Source organism: Pantherophis guttatus, chromosome 2, assembly GCF_059756535.1.
Source record: "Pantherophis guttatus breed Tessera chromosome 2, ASM5975653v1, whole genome shotgun sequence".
Classification (NCBI taxonomy): Eukaryota; Metazoa; Chordata; class Lepidosauria; order Squamata; family Colubridae; genus Pantherophis; species Pantherophis guttatus.
Window position 1 is genome coordinate 145,884,411 of NC_142064.1, and position 23,366 is coordinate 145,907,776.

Here is a 23,366-nt window from a genome sequence, read left to right on the forward strand (position 1 = left end):
AATACCGTATTTTTCGGAGTATAAGATGCACTGGAGTATAAGATGCACCTTAGTTTTTGGGGTGGAAAATAAGAAAAAAGCTGATTGGCAGGTGGATCGGCCTCCCGGAATACCCCCAATCAGCTATTTCCAGAGGTGAATTTTAGCAACAGGTTCCTTGGTTGTGAGCTCTGTGCCTTGCTTTTTTTTTGCTTTCTTTTCTCCCTCTGAAAGCCTCCAAAACAGAGCTTCAGAAAAAAAGCCTCTGAAGCTTTGTTTCGGGGCTTCTTTTCTGAAGCTTCGTTTCTGATGCTTTTTTCAGCCTCTGAAACCTCCGTTTAAGAAGCTGGGCATTCAGAGTATAAAACGCACCCAGATTTTCACCCTCTTTTTTGCGGGGGGGGGGAGGTGCGTCTTATACTCCAAAAAATACAGTAGAATTGTTACATTGTCCTACAGTGAGTTGTCCCATGGAGAGTTGGCCATGGGAAGTTGTCCTGCAATGAATTGGCCATGATGAGTTGGCTGCGGTGAATTGGCCGTGGGGAACTGGCCGTAGCAAGTTAGCTATGACAAGTTGTCCCATTCCCCTTCATATGAGAGCCACTGCTTTCCATGAAGCAGTGAGGAGCTTTCGGACTGAATAGCCCTGGTCTAGTTTTATTCCAGCCTAACATTTCACTAGCAACTGGTGATTGGCATCTCCAGAAGCAGGGTGAGCTGCTTTGTGGCCTCAGACCAAATAAAACTAGGCAACAGCCATTCAGCCCGAAGACTCATCACTGCTTCATTGATACCAGCCATGAACGTCTAGATCTGCAATGGCGAACCTATGGCACGGGTGCCACAGGTGGCACGCGGAGCCATATCTGAGGGCACACAAGTTCAACTCCAGCACACATGTGCCCGCCGGCCAGTTGATTTTCAGGCCTTCCGGGCCCACCGGAAGTTGAGAAATGGGCTGTTTCCGGCCTCCGGAAGGCCTCCTGGGGGTGTTGAGGAAGGCTGTTTTTGCCCTCCCCAGACTCCTAGAAAGCCTCTGGAGCCTGGGGAGAGTGAAAAATGGGCCCACTGTGCCATCATGTGCCGAAAATGGGGGGAGCGCAGGAGGAGCACGCGCACGTGCGCAGGAGGGTGGGGCCCGGGTGGGCATTGAATTATGGGTGTGGGCACGCACGCACATGATCCCCCCGCTCTCCCCCCACTTTTGGCATGCGACGGCAAAAAGGTTAGCCATCTCTGGTATAGATCAATACTTCTCCACATCTCTCCATATCCAGATTTGCTTTTCTTAAAAAAGCCATTTTTTGTGTATAGTTTCGTACCCCCTGTGGAAAATATTACAGGTATCCTTGAGTGAAGACCACAATTAAGCCAAAATTTCTGTTGCTAAACAAGATGGTTGTTAAGTGAGTTTTGCCCCATTTTACGACCTTTCTTGCCATAATTGTTAAGTGAATCACTACAATTGTTAAGTTAGTAACACAGTTGCTAAGTGAACCTGGCTTCCCCTTGGACTTTGCTTGTCAGAAAGGTGATTATATGACCCCGGATACTGCAACTGTCATAAATATGAGCCAGTTGCCAAGTGCCCTAATTTTGATCACATGACCATGAGGATGTTGCAATGATTGTAAATGTGAAAAATGGTCATAAATCACTTTTTTCAATGATGTTGTAACTTCGAATGGTCACTAAACAAATGGTTGTACGTTAAGGACTACCTATAGTTTGGTGTAGTGGTTAAGGCGCTGAGCTGGAAACCCGGAGATGGTGAGTTCTAATCCTGATTTACGCATGAAAGTCAGCTGAGTGATTTTGGACCAATCATTCTCTCTCATCCCAACCTACCTCCCAGGGTTGTTGTTGTGGGGAAAACAGGAGTATGGAGTAATAAGTAGGTTCTCCGCCTTAAGTTTCTGATAAAGTAATAAAGGCAGGATAAAAAATAAACAAATAGAGTTGAATAGGAGTTCCTTTTGACCCTTATTGAGACTTCAAGCTATTTTCTTTTTCTTTTTTGCTCTAATTCAGGAGCCTTCAATTACGTGACAGTCTTTCCTCTCAGGCCACATTAATTTTACCGACTCACTGCACAAATTTGCCATCCTCATGCTTCCTAGGCCAGAGAATGTGGATTCCCCCACCCCCACCCCCTTTTCAGAGATCAGGAGCTGAAATTGCCTATAGTGCCCCACTACTAACCCCCCCCACCCCTTTTAACAGGCCTCAAAGCGGGCCCTTCTAACAACCTTCTTACCACTTCACACCTACCATTTTCAATCTCATGCCTCTCCTTCCTCTGATCCCTCTTCTACTGTTGTCCCTGGGTGCTCATTCGTGTGTAGTGCCAGCCCAGAGCTTTTCCACCTCTCCCTCTACAGCCATGTTTTTCAACTTTGGCAACTTTAAGATGCGTGTGGGCTTCACGCTACTAGAATTCCCCAGCCAGCATGAATTCTGGGAATTGAAGTCGACTCATCTTAAAGTTGCCAAAGTTGAAAAACACTGCTTTATAGCAAAGTAAAGCAGTGTGTGCTACAGCTTCCAACAGTTGTAGCTCAGAGTTCAGGCAAGACCGAACTGGTTCTTCTATGAAGTATCTCACTTTTTGCAGCCCTGTAGTGCAATCATAGTGGCCATCTGCGGTCATTCCTTCTAACAGCAAACACGGGTTCTGACTGCTGATGGGAATGAAATCCACAACGGAGCCCCTGAGAAACAAAAACCAAGTCATTCTCTAAAAGTGAGTGTGCTCAGCGCCACACAATGTAGCGGATTTGGGAAAAAGAAAAAATCTAATACCTGGAAGACAGAGGATGGAATGGCTCTCTAGGATAAGGGACATGCCTGGCTGACTGGCTGGTGGTGGTTATTACCTAGAAAAGAAATTCATTTGTAAGTAAGGATATATCGCAATCTTTGACTATAGCTTTGATTTGCATCCCGTGTAAACTTTACTTCTTCATTCTTAGTGGAAGTCACCTTTTCTGCTGAAAGAGTGATAACTGTGAGGAAAGCAAAGCTGTATTCTTCAAGTGAAAAAAATATACAGTATTTTTTTTTTCTTCCATTCAATTGTGTCTAACTCTAGGAGGCTATATAGAAACAAGTTCCTGCAGTTTCCTTGGCAAGATTTTTTGGAAGTGGTTTGCCCTTGCCTTCTTCCTAGGTCTGAAAGAAAATGACAGGCCCAAGCTCACTCAGCTGGCTTTTTACTGCAAGCAGAACTAGAATTCACAAAGTTCCCATTGTCAGCTCTGGAGGCCATCTTTTTCTTTGAATCTTCAGGGCTGCTACATTTGGTCCTGTGGGAAACTAGGAGAGGGGATTGCATGGAGTTGTAGAGATATCTAGCCATAACAACATTCTTTTCTCTAGGAGTCAAGGACATTCAGCCTGCACCTGGAGTGGTGTGACTAGGAGGCATCTCCAGTTGGGACAGTGGATTGATTGGACCATGTGGTGGACATGTGGGTGTAGGGGAAGGGACTTTGATTTTCCTTTGAGTGGGGAAAACCCAGAAGCTTTCAGATTTGGGTTTTCCCAGATGTGCCAATATGACATCTCTAATAAAACGGAAATTCTAACCTCGGAGTTTTTTCATTGGGGGTGTTACTTGGAACCCTGACATTAACCCGAATCTCCCTTAAAACCTCAACCAGCTCCCCAACCTCCAGGGTGCTGTCCAGGGTTCTGAGCCCCGAGTGCCAAAACAACACCAGGGAAAGACTCAGGGAAGAAGGAGGAGAAAATGGCGACCATGGAGGGAACCACCGGGACTGGTTTGATGGTCCACCTCGAAACTATCTACTCCCCTTCTGAGTCTATGGTGAAGGCAGCGGAGGCTACCAAAGCAGAATGTCGACAGGATGCCTGGCCCAAAGAGCTGGTGCCTTGGCAAGCTGGTCAGCTGGATCCCTCTCTATGGGGCAAGGCTACGGGAGCCGCGCCGTTCCAGGAGTTGCCAACAGGAGTTGCCTGCAGTTGCGGGAACCGCAGATGGGGGTGAGCAGAACAGAGCACACCCAGGCCCTTGAGTGGAGAACACCGAGACCAGCTGATCTCAGCAACTCCTGGGAGTGGGGCCTTCCACTGCCGATGCAAAGCCAGTTGCTGGCAGGTCTACTGGAGCAGTTTGACCAGATCAGTGTGGGTAGCATCGCACAACCTCTTATCATCGGCCCACCTGGCTGGGTTCTGGCTCAGCCCATGTTCACCTTCCTAGGCCAGGGGACTGCAACTGCACAGAGTGGAGCATCAGCCTCATTTCACTTGGTGCGAAGCAGATCCCATCTTAGCCTTCCCCATTGGGTCCAGTCTACTGGGATGACAGCTCCTGCTGGAGTTTGCACAGCACCGCTACAAGGCTTGCTAGGACAGTCCAGTCCAGGGCTGCGAGGAGAACCGTTGGGACTGCCGAGGCCCAACATCCCCCCTTGCCAACCAGTCCTCAGATTGCTTCCTGCTGACCAGATCCCCCTGGCTGACCCTTTTACTCCAGCCAGGGGTGGGTTTAATACCAGTGGATGCCAGCTTCAGCCCCACTACCAGTACTGGCACCACAACTGGCACCGCCGGCCGCTCTTCCTCCATGGTTTAGAGCGACATTCAATGGGACCCCAGGGAAGCTGGCCTACTTTCTCAAATGGATTTGGTCCCACATCAATCGATATGGGGATCAATATCAGACTGATCGAGATATTGTATCAGCAAATGCTGATAGCATGAATGAGTGGGACGTGGCAGACTAAATAGATGAACTACACAATGAAGGAACCCTGGAGCTGGAGGACGCTGACGAAGAGTACCAAGACCTTTCAGATGTCTTTAGCGAGCAGGACTGCAACTTCCCCCCACCCCCCGCTCAACAGACTGCCTGATTGAGTTTGTGCTGGGAGCAAAGTTGCCTAAACAAAAAATGTACTCTGTAACCCCAAAAGAATTGGCCGAACTAAGAAAATACATTGACGCCAACTTAGCAAGGGGTTTCATCCAGCCCGCCAAATCCAGAGTGGCCGCGTACTGTTTAAAGAGAAGAAAGATGGAGGGATGAGGCTCTGCGTGGATTTTTGCATAATTAATGTCATGTGCGTAGAGAACACCTATCCCCTCCCCCTAATGAAGGACATGCTAAGCCAGCTAGCAAAGGGCAAGGTGTCCACCAAACTACACCTAAGGGAAGCCTACTACAGCATACGGATTAGAGAAGGGGACAAATGGAAGACCACATTTAACTGCCTGCTTGGTATCTTCCAATTCAAAGTCATGCCATTCGGCCTACAAGGAGCCCCCACAGTCTTCATGCAGCTGATTAACGAGGTGCTATATGAGCACCTGTACAAAGGGGTCCTAGTTTACTTGGATGACATCCTCATATTCAGTGAAACTCTAGAGGAGCATGTAAAGCTAGTGCAGCAAGTGCTGAAAAAACTCCTAGCCGCAAAGCTCTACGCAAAACTGTCAAAGTGTGAATTCCATAAAACCTCCCTAGATTACCTGGGCTAATGAGTGTCAAGCGAAGGAGTGGAGATGGACCCAGGGAAAGTGAAAGCAGTGCTAGACTGGCAGCCCCCACGCACCCGCAAACAACTCCAAGGCTTCCTGGGTTTTGCAAACTTCTATAGGCAGTTCATCCCAGCATTTCGCAGAAGTAGCCTTGCCCTTAACGGAGCTATTAAAAACAGGGGCCCCTCCCACAAAGCAACCACTTGCCTGGTCACTGGATTGCCAAAGATTGAAAGATTAAAGCAGTTCTTCGCTGAGGAATCGATCCTTCAACACCCTGACCCTGAAAGACAATTCATTGTCCAAGCCGACGCCAGTAAGGTGGTGATTGTGGTCGTGCTCCTACAGAAGCCCTGCGCATATGTGTCTAAAAAATTCACTGACACCGAGAGGCAGTCGGCAATTTGGGAAAAGGAAACCTATGCAGTCCGCTGGGCTCTCCTCTCCTGGAGACACTTCCTGGAAGGGAGCAAGGTGCCTTTCAAGGTTTGGACTGATCACAAAAACCTCGAAGCCCTAAAAAACTCAGAAAATTCTCCCCTAAGCAAGTCCGCTGGGCACAATATTTTCGACAGTTTAACTTCAAATTAAAATACAACTGCGGGGGGGGGGGGAGAATATGCTAGCCAATGCTTTATCAAGAAAGCCACAATTCAATAGCTGGAGGGGAAGAATAGTCTACATCATCATCCCCCTTAACAACAAGCAGCGCAAGTCACCATTAGGGGCCAAGCCAGATGCCAAACCAATCCCATGCGGGACAAACTGACAGCTGCACTGAAAGCAGCACTCCCAGCCAATCAATGGTTTACGGACAACAGCGACATTCTGACCATAAGAGATGGTCCATGCTTGGAGGGGTCCAAACTATATGTCCCTACCAGCTTGAGGCTGGAAGTCTTGTATCACAGCCATGATTCACAACTGGCAGGGCATTTCGGCTTCCTGAAAACTCTTCACCTGACCAGAAGGCAGTTTTGGTGGCCAAAGATGAAGACCAACATAGAGGATTACATAAAAAGTTGTGCTACCTGCGCAACCATGAAAATGAGACCAGGGAAACCTCCTGCCTCCTCCAACAAGTGGCTAACCTTAGCTGGCCCTGGGACAGTGGTGAAATCTAAAATTTGTTACTATCGGTTCTGTGGGCATGGCTTGGTGGGGCGAGGTGGTGGTAATGTGACTGGGTGGGGGTGGCCAATTTTTTTTTACTTTTAAAACCATTTTTTCTACAACTTCTTTGGCAAAGAGATTGTAAAAAAAAATGCTTTCAAAAGGCTCTGATGATCCCAGCTGAGTTGCCTGATTGGCAGAGGCTTTTTAAAAAACTCAGCTGGGATCGTCAGAGGCATTTAAAAGAAAAAAAACCCTATTTTTCTTTTAAATGCCTCTGACGATCCAAGCTGAATTTTTTTAAAAAGCCTCTGCCAATCAGGCAACTCAGCTGGGATCGTCAGAAGCATTTAAAAGAAAAAAAGGGTTTTTTTTCTTTTAAAAGCTTTTGACGATCCCAGCTGAGCCGTGTGATCATCAGAGGCTTTTTTTTTACTTTTAAAAGCATTTTTTCAGCCTAAGAGGTTGTAGAAAAAAATGCTTTTAAAAGTAATAAAAAAACCTCTGATGATTGTGCGGCTCAGCTGGGCATGCGGGGGGCAGGGATTTTTGCTACCGGTTCTCCGAACCACCCACCTCCATCGCTACCAGATTGGGCGATCCGATCCAAACCGGGAACATTTCACCCCTGTCCTGGTAGGAGATTGCAATGGACTTTATAGTCAAGCTCCCAGAGAGTGGAGGATCATTTAGATGGTAAATTGATTTGTTTTCCGAGCAAGCCCACTTTACGGCTTGCTCAGGATTACCGTCAGCCAAGAAGCTGGCTAAAATGTTTATCAAACAGATTTACTGGCTGCATGGAGTGCCCCGCCTGGTAATCTCAGACCAAGGCATCCAATTCACCATTAAGTTCTGGAGGGAGTTCCTGAAATCTGTCAGGTCTACTCAGGGGCTTAGCACGGCTTTCCATCCGAGCACGAACGGAGCCGCGGAATGAGCAAACGTAATGATGGAATATATAAGGTGTTAGGTGGATTACCAGTTAGGTGAACTGGGCGGACCTGTTGCCATTCGCAGAAGTGGCTTATAAGAACGCAGTACACAGCAGCACCTGATTCACCCCTTTTCAGGTCACCAGTGGCATGGACTTTGTTACCATGCCCGAGCTGCCCAGAGAGCCACCCTCCTCCATGTCTCTAACCGAATGGATGGAGTTGTTAAAAAGGGGCTGGGAAGACACCAAGAAAGTGCTGGCGGAAGCAGTTGATGCGTATAAAAAACAAGCGGACAAACACCGATCTTTCCAACCCCCGTTCCATGTGGGAGATCGGTTTTACCTATCAACCAAATATATTAGATTGAAGTTGTCCATTAAAAAGCTAGGATCTAAGTTCCTAGGACCTTTTCCAATTGTGAAAGTAATTAACCCAGTAACAGTTCAGCTTAACCTCCCATGCATACTAGGGAAAGTGCATCCTGTCTTTCACTGCAGTTTGCTAAAGGGTGGGTGCAGGGGAAGGAACTTTGACTTTCCTTTGGGTGGGGAAAACCTGGAAGCTTTCAGATTCCAATATGAATGCGCCAATGTATCCCAGATATGCAATATGACATCTCTAATAAAGTGGAACTTTGAGGAACTTCTAGCCTCGGATTTTTTTTTTTTCGTTGGGGGTGTTACTTGGAACTCTGACACCCATCTTCTAACCTGGTGATTTCACCACTACACCAAGCTGGTTCTCTAATACAGTATTATGTCAGCAAAAAAAGTAGCTGAGTCAACAGGAGACTCAAACCTGCTTTAAGAAAACATAGATAAATATCTATTCTCTGTTTGCCTCCAGCCCATTCATTCAGTTTCTTCATTGGCTCTGAAAGACTAATTAACCACGAAATCCATTTATTAATTCTGTTTAAGACCTTTTGTAATTTCCTCTGGGTTGGCTGAAATGCTGCCTAGGAGGTGGTCAGTGGTCTGGAATGGTTTTCTTAGAGCAGCTTTTGTCTCTCTACCTCTTGCATGTAACACATTACCACAGTTGTTAATTAACGGATTGGCTCATAGGGTGAATTACTGCAATTAGCAATTTATTTATTTGGCACCATCCATGTGCATGGTACTTAACTAAAAAAAAAAGGTGAGAAAAGCAAGAGAGACATCTGGAGAAAAGAAGGGAAATGTAGAAAGAATAAGCAAGAGAACAATATTTTTCTTTATTTATTAATTCATTTTATTCTTATTGCCTCCCAACTCAATCAAGTGAAACAAATCATTTTATAATTCTAACATTATAAAACAATATAAAACAATAAAAACCTCAAGAAATCATCTAGTCTAGTGAAAAAAAGGACCAGGGGTGACATGATAACAGTGTCCAATATTTGAGGGGCTACCATAAAGAAGAGGTGGGGGGGTTAACATATTTTCCAAAACACCAGAAGGCAGGACAAGAAGGAATGGATGGAAACTAATCAAAGAGAGAAGCAACCTAGAGCTAAAGAGAAATTTCCTGACAGTGAGAACAATTGACCAGTGGAATGGCTTGCCTTCAGAAGTGGTGGGTGCTCCATTACCAGAGGTTTTTTAAGAAGAGATTGGACAGCCATTTGTCCAGAATGGTATAGGGTTTCCTGCTTGTGCAGGGGGTTGGACTAGAAGACCTCCAAGGTTCCTTCCAACTCTGTTACAAGTAGTCCTCAATTTGCGACCACAATTGTGACTCAAAATTTATGTCGCTAAATAAGACATTCATTAAGTAACTTTTGCCCAAGTTTACTACCTTTCTTGCCACAATTATTAAGTGATTCACTGCAATTGTTAAATTAGTAACAGGGTTGTTAAGTGAATCTGGTTTCCCCATTGACTTTGCTTGTCAGAAGGTCTTGAAGGGCGATTACATGATCCCCTGCAACTGTCAGAAACATCAGTCAGTTGCCAAGCATCTGAATTTTGATCACGTGACCATGGGGATGCTACAACAGTCGTAAGCGTCAAAAAAAGATGTCACTTTTTTCAATGCTGTTGTAACTTCGAATGGTCACTAAGCAAACTGTTGTAAGTTGAGGATATCTATTTTCTGCTATTCTGTTAAATGAATGCAAACAGAAAAGATAATCAGTTATTAAACAATGGTTACTGTTACTGTTTCAATTAACTGTGCTTGATCATATTTGAAACTGAGAGTTCAATCTCAGGAATTAACACACTCGACCTTTTGCTGCCTCTGTTAATCCTATGCATTTTCACACATATTTCGGGAATGACATGTTGCTGTTCCCAGAATATTGGTATAGTGTGCAATATATTTCCAAGGCACAACAGAATTGGGGGTTTGAATTCCGCTCATCTGCATTTGATCCAGAAGAAATAAGTTGTATGATTCAATGCAGATATCCTTTTCCAAAAAGTATCGTATTATTTCTCAGGCATGTACTATACCTCACAGTAAATAATGTTGACTGTTTTAACACCTTTCAGGCTTATTCTGACTGTTTTTAATTTGGAGAATTCAAGCCTGGTTTTACTGAGAACAGAGTACTAGTGATTTTTAGAGTCAGGAAGCAATAAACAAAATACATCTTTGATGGTGTCCTTTTCATGGACTTGCCTACAAAGCAGAGAGAAAGCAAGTATCTTGAGCCCAGTTTGAACCAGCAACCCTAGATATGGCCGATTCCCCATTAAATCCTGTCTCCGGCCCCATGGCAGTTGCCCTATGTCAATGGCTCAGACATAAGCTCCACATGGCAAGTTTATCCTTCCTTTGCTGATACAGGCAGGCTTTCATCTCCCCTGGTGACAGCTTGATCCATGTAAGAGCTCACTCTATTGTCAGAGATTTGTTTGGCAAAGCCTGATGCTGGCCTCTTTTGATCTGTCTATCCAAGAGATTTATTACCTGGACACTGTCACTAGAGCATTTGAGCTTTTCACATCATTGATATATCTGTCCTTAGACATATGCACCAAAGCTGGGGTATGTGGCTGCATCTCTTGGTTTCTCTGGAGCACTAAACACACTGGTGGATTAAATTGTGCAAGGTGAATCTGGACATCGGTGGCAGAGTAAAAAAAAAAAAGTGAAACCCCGTTTCTCCAAAGGCAGAGGGATACAGACAACTTTAAATGAGGTCTTGCCATGTTTTAACACATTTGCAGGGCTCAGAAATGTTCCAAAAGTTACTTTAGGGATGTTAGCGCAAGGACATCTGCTTTCCTGCTTGTTTAAGATGACTAGCCTGTGGGAGTTTCAGAATCAGGATCATGCACACATTCTCTTCATGGGCGAAAAATTATCTAGGAACACTGGTCGCACCACACGAGTCCAATATTGCCTCTCCAAAGTATTTTTTCTCCCTAACACTACCAAATTTAGAGAAAGTAAAAACGGAGATGCCTGAATGATTGGGAACTATTTACATTCCCTCCAAATGTTGTTTATTCTTTGTGGAGAGCAGTACATAGATAAAAATAACAAGGATAGCTTGGCATGCACTGTGTACATTGTTTGGTAGCAGGACGCAAGCAATCCTACATCAAGAAAAAGGCCCTCTTAGAACCAATTCAAATTATTTTCTGCACTTTGGGTCTCAGCTGAAAAGCTAGAATTTCTGATCTCTGATCACAGGCTACTTTGCTTCTGATTCACTTTAGTGGTTCCTTGAAGATAAAAGAATATTTTCCTGATTTTTTTTTTCCAAATAACCCTGGGTGTTGTATGTATTAGGCACAGAGCAACACAGGAGCGACACAAATCTGAAAGCACTTTTGAGAATAACCAACTGTATTAAGGCGTTTGTGAATGGCACTTCACTTCATCACATGCACATCACTATTATAGGAGTTTAAATACAGTACAATGAGCTAAAGAGAAAAAAGGGATGGAGGAAAAATAAGATGGGGGGTTAACAGGTTTACCCAGTAGTTGAGATACAGAGGAAGCCCTCACAAATAAGAATGGAGGCTGAATTATACCGAAGAAAATGGGTTAAAAGAGAGCCAGTTTGTGAGGTGGTTAAGACACCAGAAGCCATCAGTCTGTGAGTTCTAGTCCTGTGTTGGACACAAAGCCAGATCTTGAGCCAGTCTCTTTTTCTCAACCTCAACAAGAAGCAAAGGCAACAATCCAATGAACATGAATTTGAACAAATTCCAGGAGACAGAGGGGGACAGGTGTACTGTGGTCCATGGGGTTGCAAAGAGTCAGACACAACTTAGTGACTGAACAACGAAGTCCAGACAGCAGCAGGAGTCAACACTGACTTGAAGGGCCACACATAGGAAAACATTGTCCCTATTCAATACTTTGGTAACAGCTTGGATTGGTTGATGTATTGTAATTAGATTGTCTTTCATTGTATTGAAGCAATATCTCTGTTCCTCCATTGATACTTTGAGTTCAGTAATGGACTAACCTAGCAGTAAAACATTATCTATCTTATTCTAACTTTGAGCTCAGATGGCCAGTTTGGGTGTATTTATTCTCTTGGGCAGATTCGGAGGACCTCCAAATCCCAACCCTGGCTGGCCCCGCTCACCCCGCCCCTCCCAGGAGTCTCCATGCGGCCCGTTTTGGATGCGAGGTAAGTGCAGGGCCCGCGCAGAGGCTCGTGGAGGGGGAAAAATGGGCCTCTCGGAAGGCCAGAAATAGGCCTATTTCCTGCCTCCGGAGCCCAGGGGAGGCAGTTTTCGCTCTCCCAGAGGTTCGAGGAAAGTCTCCAGACCCTTCGGAAGGCGAAAACACCCCACCCCGCCATGGTGCAGGAGGCCGACTAGGCCACGCCCACCATGGCCACACCCACCCAGCAACCGGCCAGAGAACCCGTTGCTGAAATCTTTGAAGCCCACCCCTGTATATACCACTCATCTTGCTGTCCAAGGCAATTCTAATTCCTACGTAGGTGGGAGTTGACCCAGAGATAGTTAATTTAAAGAACCCCTGGTGAATCTTTTGCCTTAGGAAGCACAAACATTTTTTTTCTTGCTGCAACTGATGGAAATCAATTATTAAAAAGTAAAACTGCATGTTTATTTTAAAACCAGTTTTTAAGCAATCAATTATACAATGTCTTTTGGCTAAAAAGACCAACAAATAAAAATGAAGTCTGATATGAGTTCATATATTTAAAATACTGAATCAGAAGAAGGCCTTTATTCCTTTCTACCAATGGGAAAGATAGAATGAATTCCAAAACTTTGGAGAAATAGCTTGTGCCTGAAAAGTTATTTGGCAGAATTCTCATTAAAAGAGTACAGAAGGTGATAATAAGCTTTGTATTATTTTAGCAGAGGTTGTCTAATATGTATATTCAGAAGCTCTTGAATTTTGTTTTCCAAATAATCTCATTTTTTCCTCTTCGATGTAAAGCATATTCAGTAATAAAACCACCAATTTATGCATCCCAAATACCATCAAATTTGCATGTCTATCAAAAAATTTTCAAAATCTTATTTAGGTCTGTTTATAAAAGTATTTCAATAATGAGGTATTCTACTTCTAACAATTGATAAAAATACTAGAACATGACCAGATACCTTTTTTACATTATATATATATATATATATATATATATATATATATATATATATATATATATATATTATATATATATATATATATATATATATAAAATGTAAAAAAGGTATCTGGTCATATACATATATATATATAAGGTTTTACTAGCTGTTAGAAAGGAAAAAAGCCCAGAAACAAGTGGATGTGATTCTGCTGAGCTGGAGCTACCAAAAAAAAAACCTTGGTTACGTAGGGATAACCTGGCTAGAAGAAAAACACACATAAACCCTACGAAGAAGTAAGAAAATTTATATATATATATATATATATATATATATATATATATATATATATATATCTCCTAGAAGCACGAAGCCGAGAACACCAGCCTGAAGATGACGAATGAGACTTTGTCGAAACGTTGCCAAGACACCTCCAATTTTACACGGGAGAAAACCCAAATAACCAAAGACCTACATATACAAATACATACATACATACATACATACATACATACATACATACATATATATATGTGTTTTCTGAGGTTTTCGCGGGTGTTTGTATGTAGGTCTTTGGTTATTCGGGTTTTCTCCCGCGTAAAATTGGAGGTTTCTTGGCAACGTTTCGACGAAGTCTCATTCGTCATCTTCAGGCTGGTGTTCTCGGCTTCGTGCTTCTAGGAGCAATGTGTGTGATCGCAACTGTTTCTTCCTTTTAACTGCCAACCAATCAGAACACACCTCTGCCCAATCAGAACACAGCCAAGCTCCCACCCAATCAGTTCACACCCCCACTGGCAGTTACTTCGTCGAAACGTTGCCAAGAAACCTCCAATTTTACGCAGGAGAAAACCCGAATAACCAAAGACCTACATATATATGTTTTTCTATCGAGGCACCTGGTCTACCCCAACATGTGGGAGGAAGCATTCTGCTTCCCTTTCGCCTTTCAGCTCCAATCCAGGAGCCCTCAAACAGTTGCATTCTCGACAAACCATTTTTATACCAAATTTATATTTCGCTGATAAAGAAATAAAGGGAGACTAGTATCGATCTATTTCAAGCTATTTAGCTCTCATCAGCTAGCCATACCCTTACTTATTTGTGGCTCAGAGGCTAATACAACTGCCTAGCATGCAGGCAGCCCAAGTTCGACTCCAGTAAGGGTATGGCTAGCTGATGAAATATATATTATATATAAATATAATATATATAAAAATTTTCAGCTAAACAGCAAAGTCTAGCTTTATCCTGGGCAGTGAGTGTACAAGTTATATTTTTATTCTTCAGTCAGTTACTGAGAAATCTATGTATGTGACAAGGAAAATTTATTTAATCGTTATAGATTTAGAGAAAGTGTATAATAAAATGAAGAGGCTTGAATTATTAATTATATTTATATATTGCCATAATTTCCAATCTTTCCCTTGATTAATACAATAAAAACTCAGCAATAATTAAAACATCAGTGGTAAAACTATATGCGAATGTATTTCATGTTTAGTGTATTTATAGATAACTGCATAGGGAGTTGTTGTGAGGCTATAAGTTGTTGATTGTGGTGAGGCTAGAAGTGTGTTGAATATGTGCATGCATTTGTGTGAGGCAACTCTGTTGTGGAATGAAAATGGTCTGCAGTGAATGCTAGATATACTATACTGTAGTTGCAACAGTTTCTTATCAAAAAGCAAAACAGTTGCATTTGACAGAGAAAACCGAATTTTAAACTGCACACTATTCATACATGATGAAAAGTTAGTGCAAGTAAACAACTTTGTATAGCTTAGTACCGTGATGGCGAACCTATGACACGCGTGCCACAGGTGGCATGTGGAGCCATATTGGTGGGCACGCGAGCATTGCCCTAGCTCAGCTCCAGTACGCATGCGCGCGCTGGCCAGCTGATTTTTGGGCCTTCTGGGCCCACTGGAAGTCAGCAAATGGGCTGTTTCCAACCTCCGGGGGGGGGGGTCTCTGGAGAGGGTGGGAAGGCTGTTTTCACCCTCCCCAGGATTCTAGAAAGCCTCTGGAGCCTGGGAAGGGCAAAAAATGAGCCTACTGGGCCCACCGTGCCATCGCATGCCAAAAGCAAGGGGAGTATGGGGTGGGGGTCGCACACACATTATGGGTATGGGCACACGCGCATGCAATCACCCCACACTCCCCCAGCTTTTGGCACACGATGGCAAAAAGGTTAGCCATCACTGGCTTAGTAGATTGTCTACTAAAACATTAAGGTAGATGAATCAAATATAAGATGTGTGAAAACTGTAGAAAGGTATGGTACATAAGGTCATTTGCAAAACAACAATCAAATTTGTTAAAATGAACAAAAATGCCTGTGTATATTTGCATGCTTTTGTCAATTTTGCTATTGGGAAATTAAATTTGGGGCTTTCAGAAGAGCTATAAATTTGAGCCGATAAAAATGGGTCACCTAAGAAGAGTGTAGCAAATGAAGAGGAACTAAGATTCAAAATGAGTAGCTGCTGGATTAGAGTGGATACACTACAGGTAGTCCTTGATTTACAACCACAATTGGGCCCAAAATTTCTGTTGTTAAGTGAGACATTTGTTAAATGACTTTTGCCCCATTTCACGATTTTTCTTGCCACAGTTGTTAAGTGGATCACTGCAGTTACTTAGTTAGCAACCCGGTTGTTAACTGAATCTGGCTTCCCCATTGACTTTGCTTATCAGAAGGTCAGAAAAGGTGATCACATGTCTTTGGGACACAGCATTGGTCATAAATATGAACTAGTTGCCAAGCATCTGAATTTTGATCACATGACCACGGGGATATTGCAAAAGGTCATAACTCTAAAAAATGGTCATAAGTCACATTTTTCAGTGCTGTCGTAACTCTGAACAGTCACTAAACAAGCTGTTGTAAGTCGAGGACTACCTGTGCAAAAATGAGTGATAAGAGAAAGAAGAGTGTTGATTTGATTTGGTGTAATAGGAAGAGACACAGTGGCTCAGTGGCTAAGATGCTGAGCTTGTCAATCAGAAGGTCGGCAGTTCAGCGGTTTGAATCCCTAGCGCCACATAATGGAGTGAGCTCCCGTTGTTTGTCCCAGCTGCTGCCAACCTAGCAGTTCGAAAGCACATAAAAATTGCAAGTAGAAAAATAGGGACCACTTTAGTGGGAAGGTAACAGCTCTCCGTGCGCCTTCGGTGTTTAGTCATGCCGGCCACATGACAATGGAGACGTCTTCGGACAGCGCTAGCTCTTCAGCCTAGAAACAGAGATGAGCACCACCCCCTAGAGCCAGAAACGACTGGCACGCATATGCGGGGGAACCTTTACCTTTACCTTAAGGATCCAGTTGCAAAAATGTAAAGGCAGAGCGGATGGGTCAATAAGTATGGAGTTGACGAGAATCTGAAAAAAAGAGAAGCAAGAAGTTTAAGTAACAGAAGGCAATGTACAAAGAAATGCATCAGTATGGTTGAAGAGTCATTGGTTTTGAAGGACAAGAGGATATGGAATGACCAAGTTGTAGGTCCTTTTCTGCATTTTGCATAATCTCGCACAGGTAAATAACATAATGAATATGTATGCATGTAAATATAAATCTATAGGAACAACTAAATACTTGATGGCTATGAAACACAAGCATCTGTTTGAATGTAAAAAAAAATGTCTCTTGAGATGAAGTCTTGTAAAATTATTGTGGCAATTATTAGCATTTGTGAACATTGACTAATTTAGACAACCAGTCAAGGCATAATTAAGTGTCAATCTAAATATATTCATAAGTGTAAAGAGCTACTCTTGTTTAAGAAATAGCATGCTTGAATAAATCTGCATTGTATCGTTTTGTAAATTGAACAATGCTATTTCTCCCTGACTGGATTCACAAATGCACTAAGCTGCTGCTTAAATTGGATGGTAACCATCTGATTCTGGGCCAGGTAAAATAGATTTTTTTTAGGGCAGAACTAAATACACACACACAATTTCAGATGTGCCCTGCATTAATTGTAAGCTAAAAATTTCTAAAACTGTGGCCCATGCACACAAACATGTTGCCTACATTTGCACTATTTAACAACGTATTTGGTTTAGTTACTCCTAAGTACAGTATATAATAGAAATCCAGCAATTGGTGATAAGATATTAAGTCAGACAATTAAAGCATGATGTGTAAACCAGGATGTTAACTTCAACTGCAGGGTGTTTGGTTGACATTTAATTTCCCATAAAAATCAGTGGGAGTAGAAAACCTTCAAACTGAGCTGAATTATGTTCTTGTTCCCATGTTAAATTATTTAGCCAGGAAGATATTGCATATTTAAATACTAAGAAAAGAGCCTGCGTTAATATCCTTGCACAATTACCTAGAAAACCTAGGCGAAGTACATTACCATCTGTATTTTTAGTCAGATAATAGTGGAATGCAAAGAGTTACTCAATTATTGTCTAAACGTTTTGAATTGGTACACTCCCTTTCTATTTAATTGCAACCCAGTGTACATTAATTGCAGAAGCTACCGAAGAAGATTCATCTTTGTTCAAAAGTTCAAAATAGGGAATTACTAATTATTTTACATGATTTAATTTAAACAACTCCAATATTCAATTCTTAAATTAAATAATTAAGTAGAATGATGTAAACATAACATTTATTTAAATGGGTCTTAATGGCCTATTTGGGAGGGGGGAATAATTTTTTTGATTAAAATTAACCTATTCTATCCTTGATTATAAAGAGATTGTTTGGTTGTAGGCTAGAAACTGGGAGACTGTAAGTTCTAGTCCTCTATTAGGCACAAAGCCAGCTGGGTGACCTTGGGCAGTCACTCAGCCCCATGAAGAAGGCAGTGGCAGACCACTTCAGGAATCTTGCCAAGAAAACTTCAAGTATTTGTCCAGTGAGTCAAGAGTGACTCAAAGGCACAGGCACATGTGCACACACACACACACACACACAATTATATAGGTTATTTATTTCTATAGAACAGCAAACCACAAGGATTCCGACAACAATAAAAAGGTAACAAGACCTGCCTTCTTTCCTTCACACAGTAATTCAAATCTCTTCTGGATGACACTTTCAGTTGTGTTACTAAAAGGTGTGGAAAAATTGAAAGTAGCATATGTTCTAGTGCTGAAATTAACAATGCAAATTAATTTAATTAAACGGAATTAACATAACATGCACTAATTACATTTCATATAATGTAATAACAAAGAAGGGGAAGGGAGGAACATGACTGATCAGCCTGCGTAGCAGTTTACCAGCTACTGAAGACTGGGTTTCTTCAATGTCAAATTGGTTGTTTGTTTGTTTATCATTTATTCATTTTAAGCCTTTCATAGGTTTCGTCAACTCAACTGATCCGTTTGGGGGTACACTGTCATAATTTTAAATTGTTTTTAATAGGGTCGCTGATTTTAATTTTATTTCATTGTGATTTGTATTGGAATTTGTCATTTTGTAAGCTGCCTTGAATCCCCAGGGAGAAAGGCGGCATATAAATTGCAATAATAAATAAATAAATAAATAATAGGTCTTCATAGGATTTCTCTCTATTTTTCTCTCCCAATTCCATACTAACTGTAGAAAGAGAAAATGTAATATAAGAAAATGAAGAAAACCCTATCCTCTATTTGTTCAAGAATAGCCAATTTGAACTCTGGAAAGAATATTTAGGGGGTAGTGAAATTTTTATATATTGGTTTCCAGGCAGTGCCCTTTCTGCTGTCAGATCTGTCCCATCTATGATATTTTTTGCAGAAGCTGATATGTGCACCCTGTATAATACATTTCTCGAAACACTAATAGAAACATTACGCTTGGAGAATCAAGTGACATTGTCAGCATCAAAGGGGAAGGTTTTGAAATCTTAGTGCCATACTTGGATAGATCTAGATTAAGAATCCTTAGAGCCAGTAGTGGGTTCCATTTACCTTCGCTACCGGTTTGAAACTGTGAGTGCGTGCTTGCGCGCGGCACTTCTGTGCATGCGTAGAGCATCTGTGATGACATCCGGGGGGGTGGGCGGAGCCTCCCACCACAGCCACTACCGATTCGCCCAAACCAGGGCGAACCGGTAGAAACCCACCACTGCTTGGAGCCTTCAGCAAAACAACTTGGAGCTGGGATAGGATGAGAAATTGCCAGTACAAGCTTATTGATAGGATTACATACTAGCTCACTAAAATGGCCCACCTTCTGTTATCAGTTCAGACCTGTGCCCTGGAAAGCCCTTTTGAAGATGGGCTTGAGAGAAGCGAACCCATTTGGATCCTGTGCAGTCTCTCAGGCTGAGACACATGGGGAGAGTTTATCTGATTAGCTTCCAGTCTGTTTCTCAGCTTTGATTTTCAGCTACCACACTCTAGGCCCACAACTTCACAACAGGTCCCTTGACTATTTTAACATAACAACACAATAGATGCCGAGAATGGAGGTAGAAATATGAATTTGCAGACTTCATTCAAGTCACTGTTGACTCCTGGTAACTACATGGACAATTCATTAAGTCACCATCAGCACCCAATATCAGCAACTTCATGGCTCAAGGAGAGGCTTGGGTTCTGCTGGTTAACAACTGGAATAAAATTATTTGATTTGATAGATTTTGGACCCTTCTACAGGTGACAGATGTGCTGCTTCTGGATTGGCTCAGTGCCCATGTGATCACATGCCTGATGCCCTCTATAGGAGGGGTGTCAAACTTAATTTCATTAAGGGCATCAGGATTGTGTTTGACCTCGGGGGGCTGGGGTGGGTGTAGCCGGGGTGGGCATGGCCAGCTCGTCGTCACTCATATCGGGGGCACCTGTGGCGGCCCAAGCGCTCTGCCAGTGAACATGGGCTTCTGGACTCTGTTTTCAGCTGCGACGGCCTCCTGCAACCCTCTGCCAGTGAAAATGGAGCTCCAGTTTTGGCTGTGACAGCCTCCTACCGCCCGTGGCCCCTCGGTTTTTGGTGGCAGAGGTACCATGGGCCAGTCCTTCCCCGTTTCCAAAGCAGCCCCATGGGCCAGATCTAAGCACCCCGCGGGCCATATCTGGGCCGCAGGCCTTGAGTATGATACCCCTGCTCTATTGTGACACAAAAAGAATCCCTGCAGGAGGATCATTTTGCATCAAAAATGCTGGAGCACAGAGCCAGCCTTTCACTGAGACTACTCTCCTGCCTCCCAGCTCCCCGCTTCAATTCTTCCCCATACACCACACCATCCACTTAATATTGTTTTGAGTGAGCCAACAGGGAAATGTTATTTTGCTCCATTTGTTTGACAAGGCACATGAGTCATTCCAATTGAAGATGATTGAGCAGTGACCAATGTTATCTGTATCACTCAGATTAAAAGAAACAAATAAGAAAAACAATATAAACAGTTATAATCCAACTCTCCACTGAAAAGATGACACTATGTAAAAAATGGGAATCCAGCTGTCAATGGTTCCAAATTAAAGAAAGCATTCCTCACTAGAAGGAGCTGGTCTGCAGCTCATTTCACAATAATGCAACTTCTTTGTTTTTCTTTAAGTCCATTAAGGAGATTTTTTTTTAATTAAAAAAAGTTTATATATTAGATTTATAATCTACCTTTCCTGCAAGAGCTCAAGGTGAAATACAAGTTATCCTCAACTTAGGACTGGTCACTCCGTGACCATTCAAACTTATGACAGACGCCCCCAAAAAGCTACTTAAAACCCAGTTTCTAAGCGCCAATGTTTGCTGCTCCCTCCTTTGCAGTCATGTGATTGCATTTTGGGTGCTCAGCAACAGCCCCACATTTACAGCCCCTTGCAGTACCCCACAATCATGCGACCACCATTTACAATATTTTTGCAAGGAACCAACATTTACTTCCAAATTCTGGCAAAAACCTCCCCAGAGTGAACAATGGCTTTGTTTAAACTACCACCACCACACAAAAAAAAGCAAAAAAAAACATAAAATCCAATTCTGTCATGTGATGACCCACTTTATGACTGTCACAATTTACGGCTGTAACTGCAGGCTCAATTACAGTCGTAACTCAAGGACTACCATAGCACTCCCTCCTCCCATTTTTTTCCCCCAGAGCAGCAACCTTGGGAGGAAGGATGTTCTGAAGGAGAGTCCAGAGCCATGATATTGTTATTATTGCTATTGTTGTTATTTGAACATGTATGCCACCTGACTCTGAAGAGTACTATTCAGTTGTGGTGCAGCCAGTCACAGATTGATACAAAGCGGCTCCTGAGCATTTAAAACAGTGGTGCAGAAGAGTTCCTTGGATGAAGGGTGGCATTACTCAAAGCAACCATTTCTCCCTAGCAGAAGCTGAAAGTGATATGTCTATTATTCCAGTCAGATGTCTCTAATTCCTGTCACCTTGCATATAAAACAGAGGAAAAAATATTTATCTATGAACAATAAAAGAATAATCTGAAGATGAGACCACCCCAGCATTTGTAAATTTCTGTCAGTTTTCAAAACATGGGTTATCCTAACCTGAGCTCTTTTCACTCAAGCAAACCTTGCGATCCATCTATTTACATACTTGGTTATAAGGCAAGAGCAATATTAGATACGAAGCTCAGAAGCAGCAAGTCAACTGCAAGAATAGGCACATTCAAAGAAAACTCTTGTGATGGTCAGTTCTGGCTACCTTGATGCCTTTCAAGTGCAGAATATTCTGCGGTAGGAAAACATCTTAATACTCATTGGGTTGTTCATTATTCAGCTCCCTTAGCTATGCCTCAACTCCCTGCAACTAAATTGCACATCCAGAAATAGGTGTTGTGGGCTCCCTGGAGACAACTCCAGGATTGCTTGCAAAACAGGCTCTTATTGTATAGTAACATGCTTCATTCATGAGATTTATAAAAGGGAAGGGGGGAGAAGTCAGATTGCAAACCCTTTTGTAAAAACCCTTTGTGCTTTCCTCTGTATTTCTTACGATTTTTTTTTTCCTTCATAGAATTTGTGCTAACAGAGGTTGGAAAAACAGTAATGTGTCATCCTCTTTTGAATGATAACACTAGAGGTTATTTATCTAGAAGCATCCAGGCATCCAATAGGATTAACTGGCAATTAATATCTCCCCGATTCAAACCACACACACAGATTCACACATTGTCCCACCTCCCTTCTGTTAAAGTACATAAATAGGACTTCCATTTTTCCCCCCATACCAGGCAGGAGCACAAATGCCAAAGTCTTACTTGAGGCAGAAGACTGAAGAATATTATTTGAGTTGGCAGCCCTCTACCCTCTTATTTACCGACTGACTCATACCATCTTAATCCAGTCTTGGGCTGTGATGGAGGACAACATCACAATACTAAAAACATCCTAGAAAGGTTCACAATTCTGTACGTGCTCAGCCATAATGCAGTTTCTTTGGTTTCAATTCTGCGTGTTGTGCCAACCCAATCAATCACGCTTTATTCAAGAAACCAAGTTTAACAAAATCGTGACAGCGTAATCTGTAAAACCAGCCTTGTCATTTGAAGTCAGGGATTCGATGGGAGCTATTTCACAAAATTGCCAAATATGTGATCTTTCATGGGATTTAAAAGTAAAAGACAGAATTATTGCTGTGGCCTAATCCTTTTGTCTCTCTTACTTTGTGGACCCCTAAACAATCCAATTTTCATGCAAAGGGAAGCTTCCTGGCTGTTGCAAATGTTACGGTTGATGTTTTCTTTCTTTGGGCATTGTCATCTGCATCTATAATCTGTATTTTGTCTATAACTCTCAGAATTTAGTGAGCTGATTTACAGAGTGAAGGCACTCGGCTCATACACCTCTTCTCCTGAAGGAAATCTGCATTTGAGGAGGCAGCAGCTACCTTTGGACCTACTCAATAAAAGTAGGGACACCTTTAGGTTAGGCTCAGTTCCTGGTGACTACAAAGCCATGTCCAGATGGTTTTGATAACAACAAGTCACTTTTTAGGAGCACCTACAGTGAATTAGTTGCTCTCACTTGGATGGACTTGTAACACCAGAATAACAGAACGACAGAGTTGGAGGGGAGCTTAAGATCTACTCTAGTCCAACCCCTGCTCAGGCAGGAAACCCTAGACCATTTCAGACAAATGGTTGTCCAATCTCTTAAAAACTTCCAGTGTTAGAGTATTCACAGCTTCTGGAGGCAAGTTGTTCCACTGATTAATTGTTCTGTCAGGAAATTTCTCCTTAGTTCTAGTTTGCTTCTCTCCTTGATTAATGTCCATCCATTGCTTCTTGTCCTGCCTTCAGGTGCTTTGGAGAATAGGTTGACCCCTTCTTCTTTGTGGCAGCCCCTTAGATATTGGAACACTGCTATCATGTCACCCCTGGTCCTTCTTTTCA

At 42.6% G+C, this 23,366-nt stretch overlaps 1 protein-coding gene across 3 annotated transcripts in view; it reads left to right on the top strand.

The window, feature by feature from the left end:
- C1QL4 (complement C1q like 4) overlaps positions 1–23,366 on the top strand; it is a 44,456-nt gene that overhangs the window by 13,236 nt on the left and 7,854 nt on the right. The window contains exon 2 of one of the 3 annotated variants that reach the window (XM_087886975.1): positions 3,361–3,569. The exons of the other annotated variants lie outside the window; for them this stretch is intronic. Coding sequence (XP_087743101.1) covers positions 3,361–3,402 — 42 coding nt within the window. The 3' untranslated portion in view covers positions 3,403–3,569. Of the gene's footprint in view, positions 1–3,360; positions 3,570–23,366 lie in introns of those variants that run through there. 3 annotated transcript variants of the gene reach the window in all.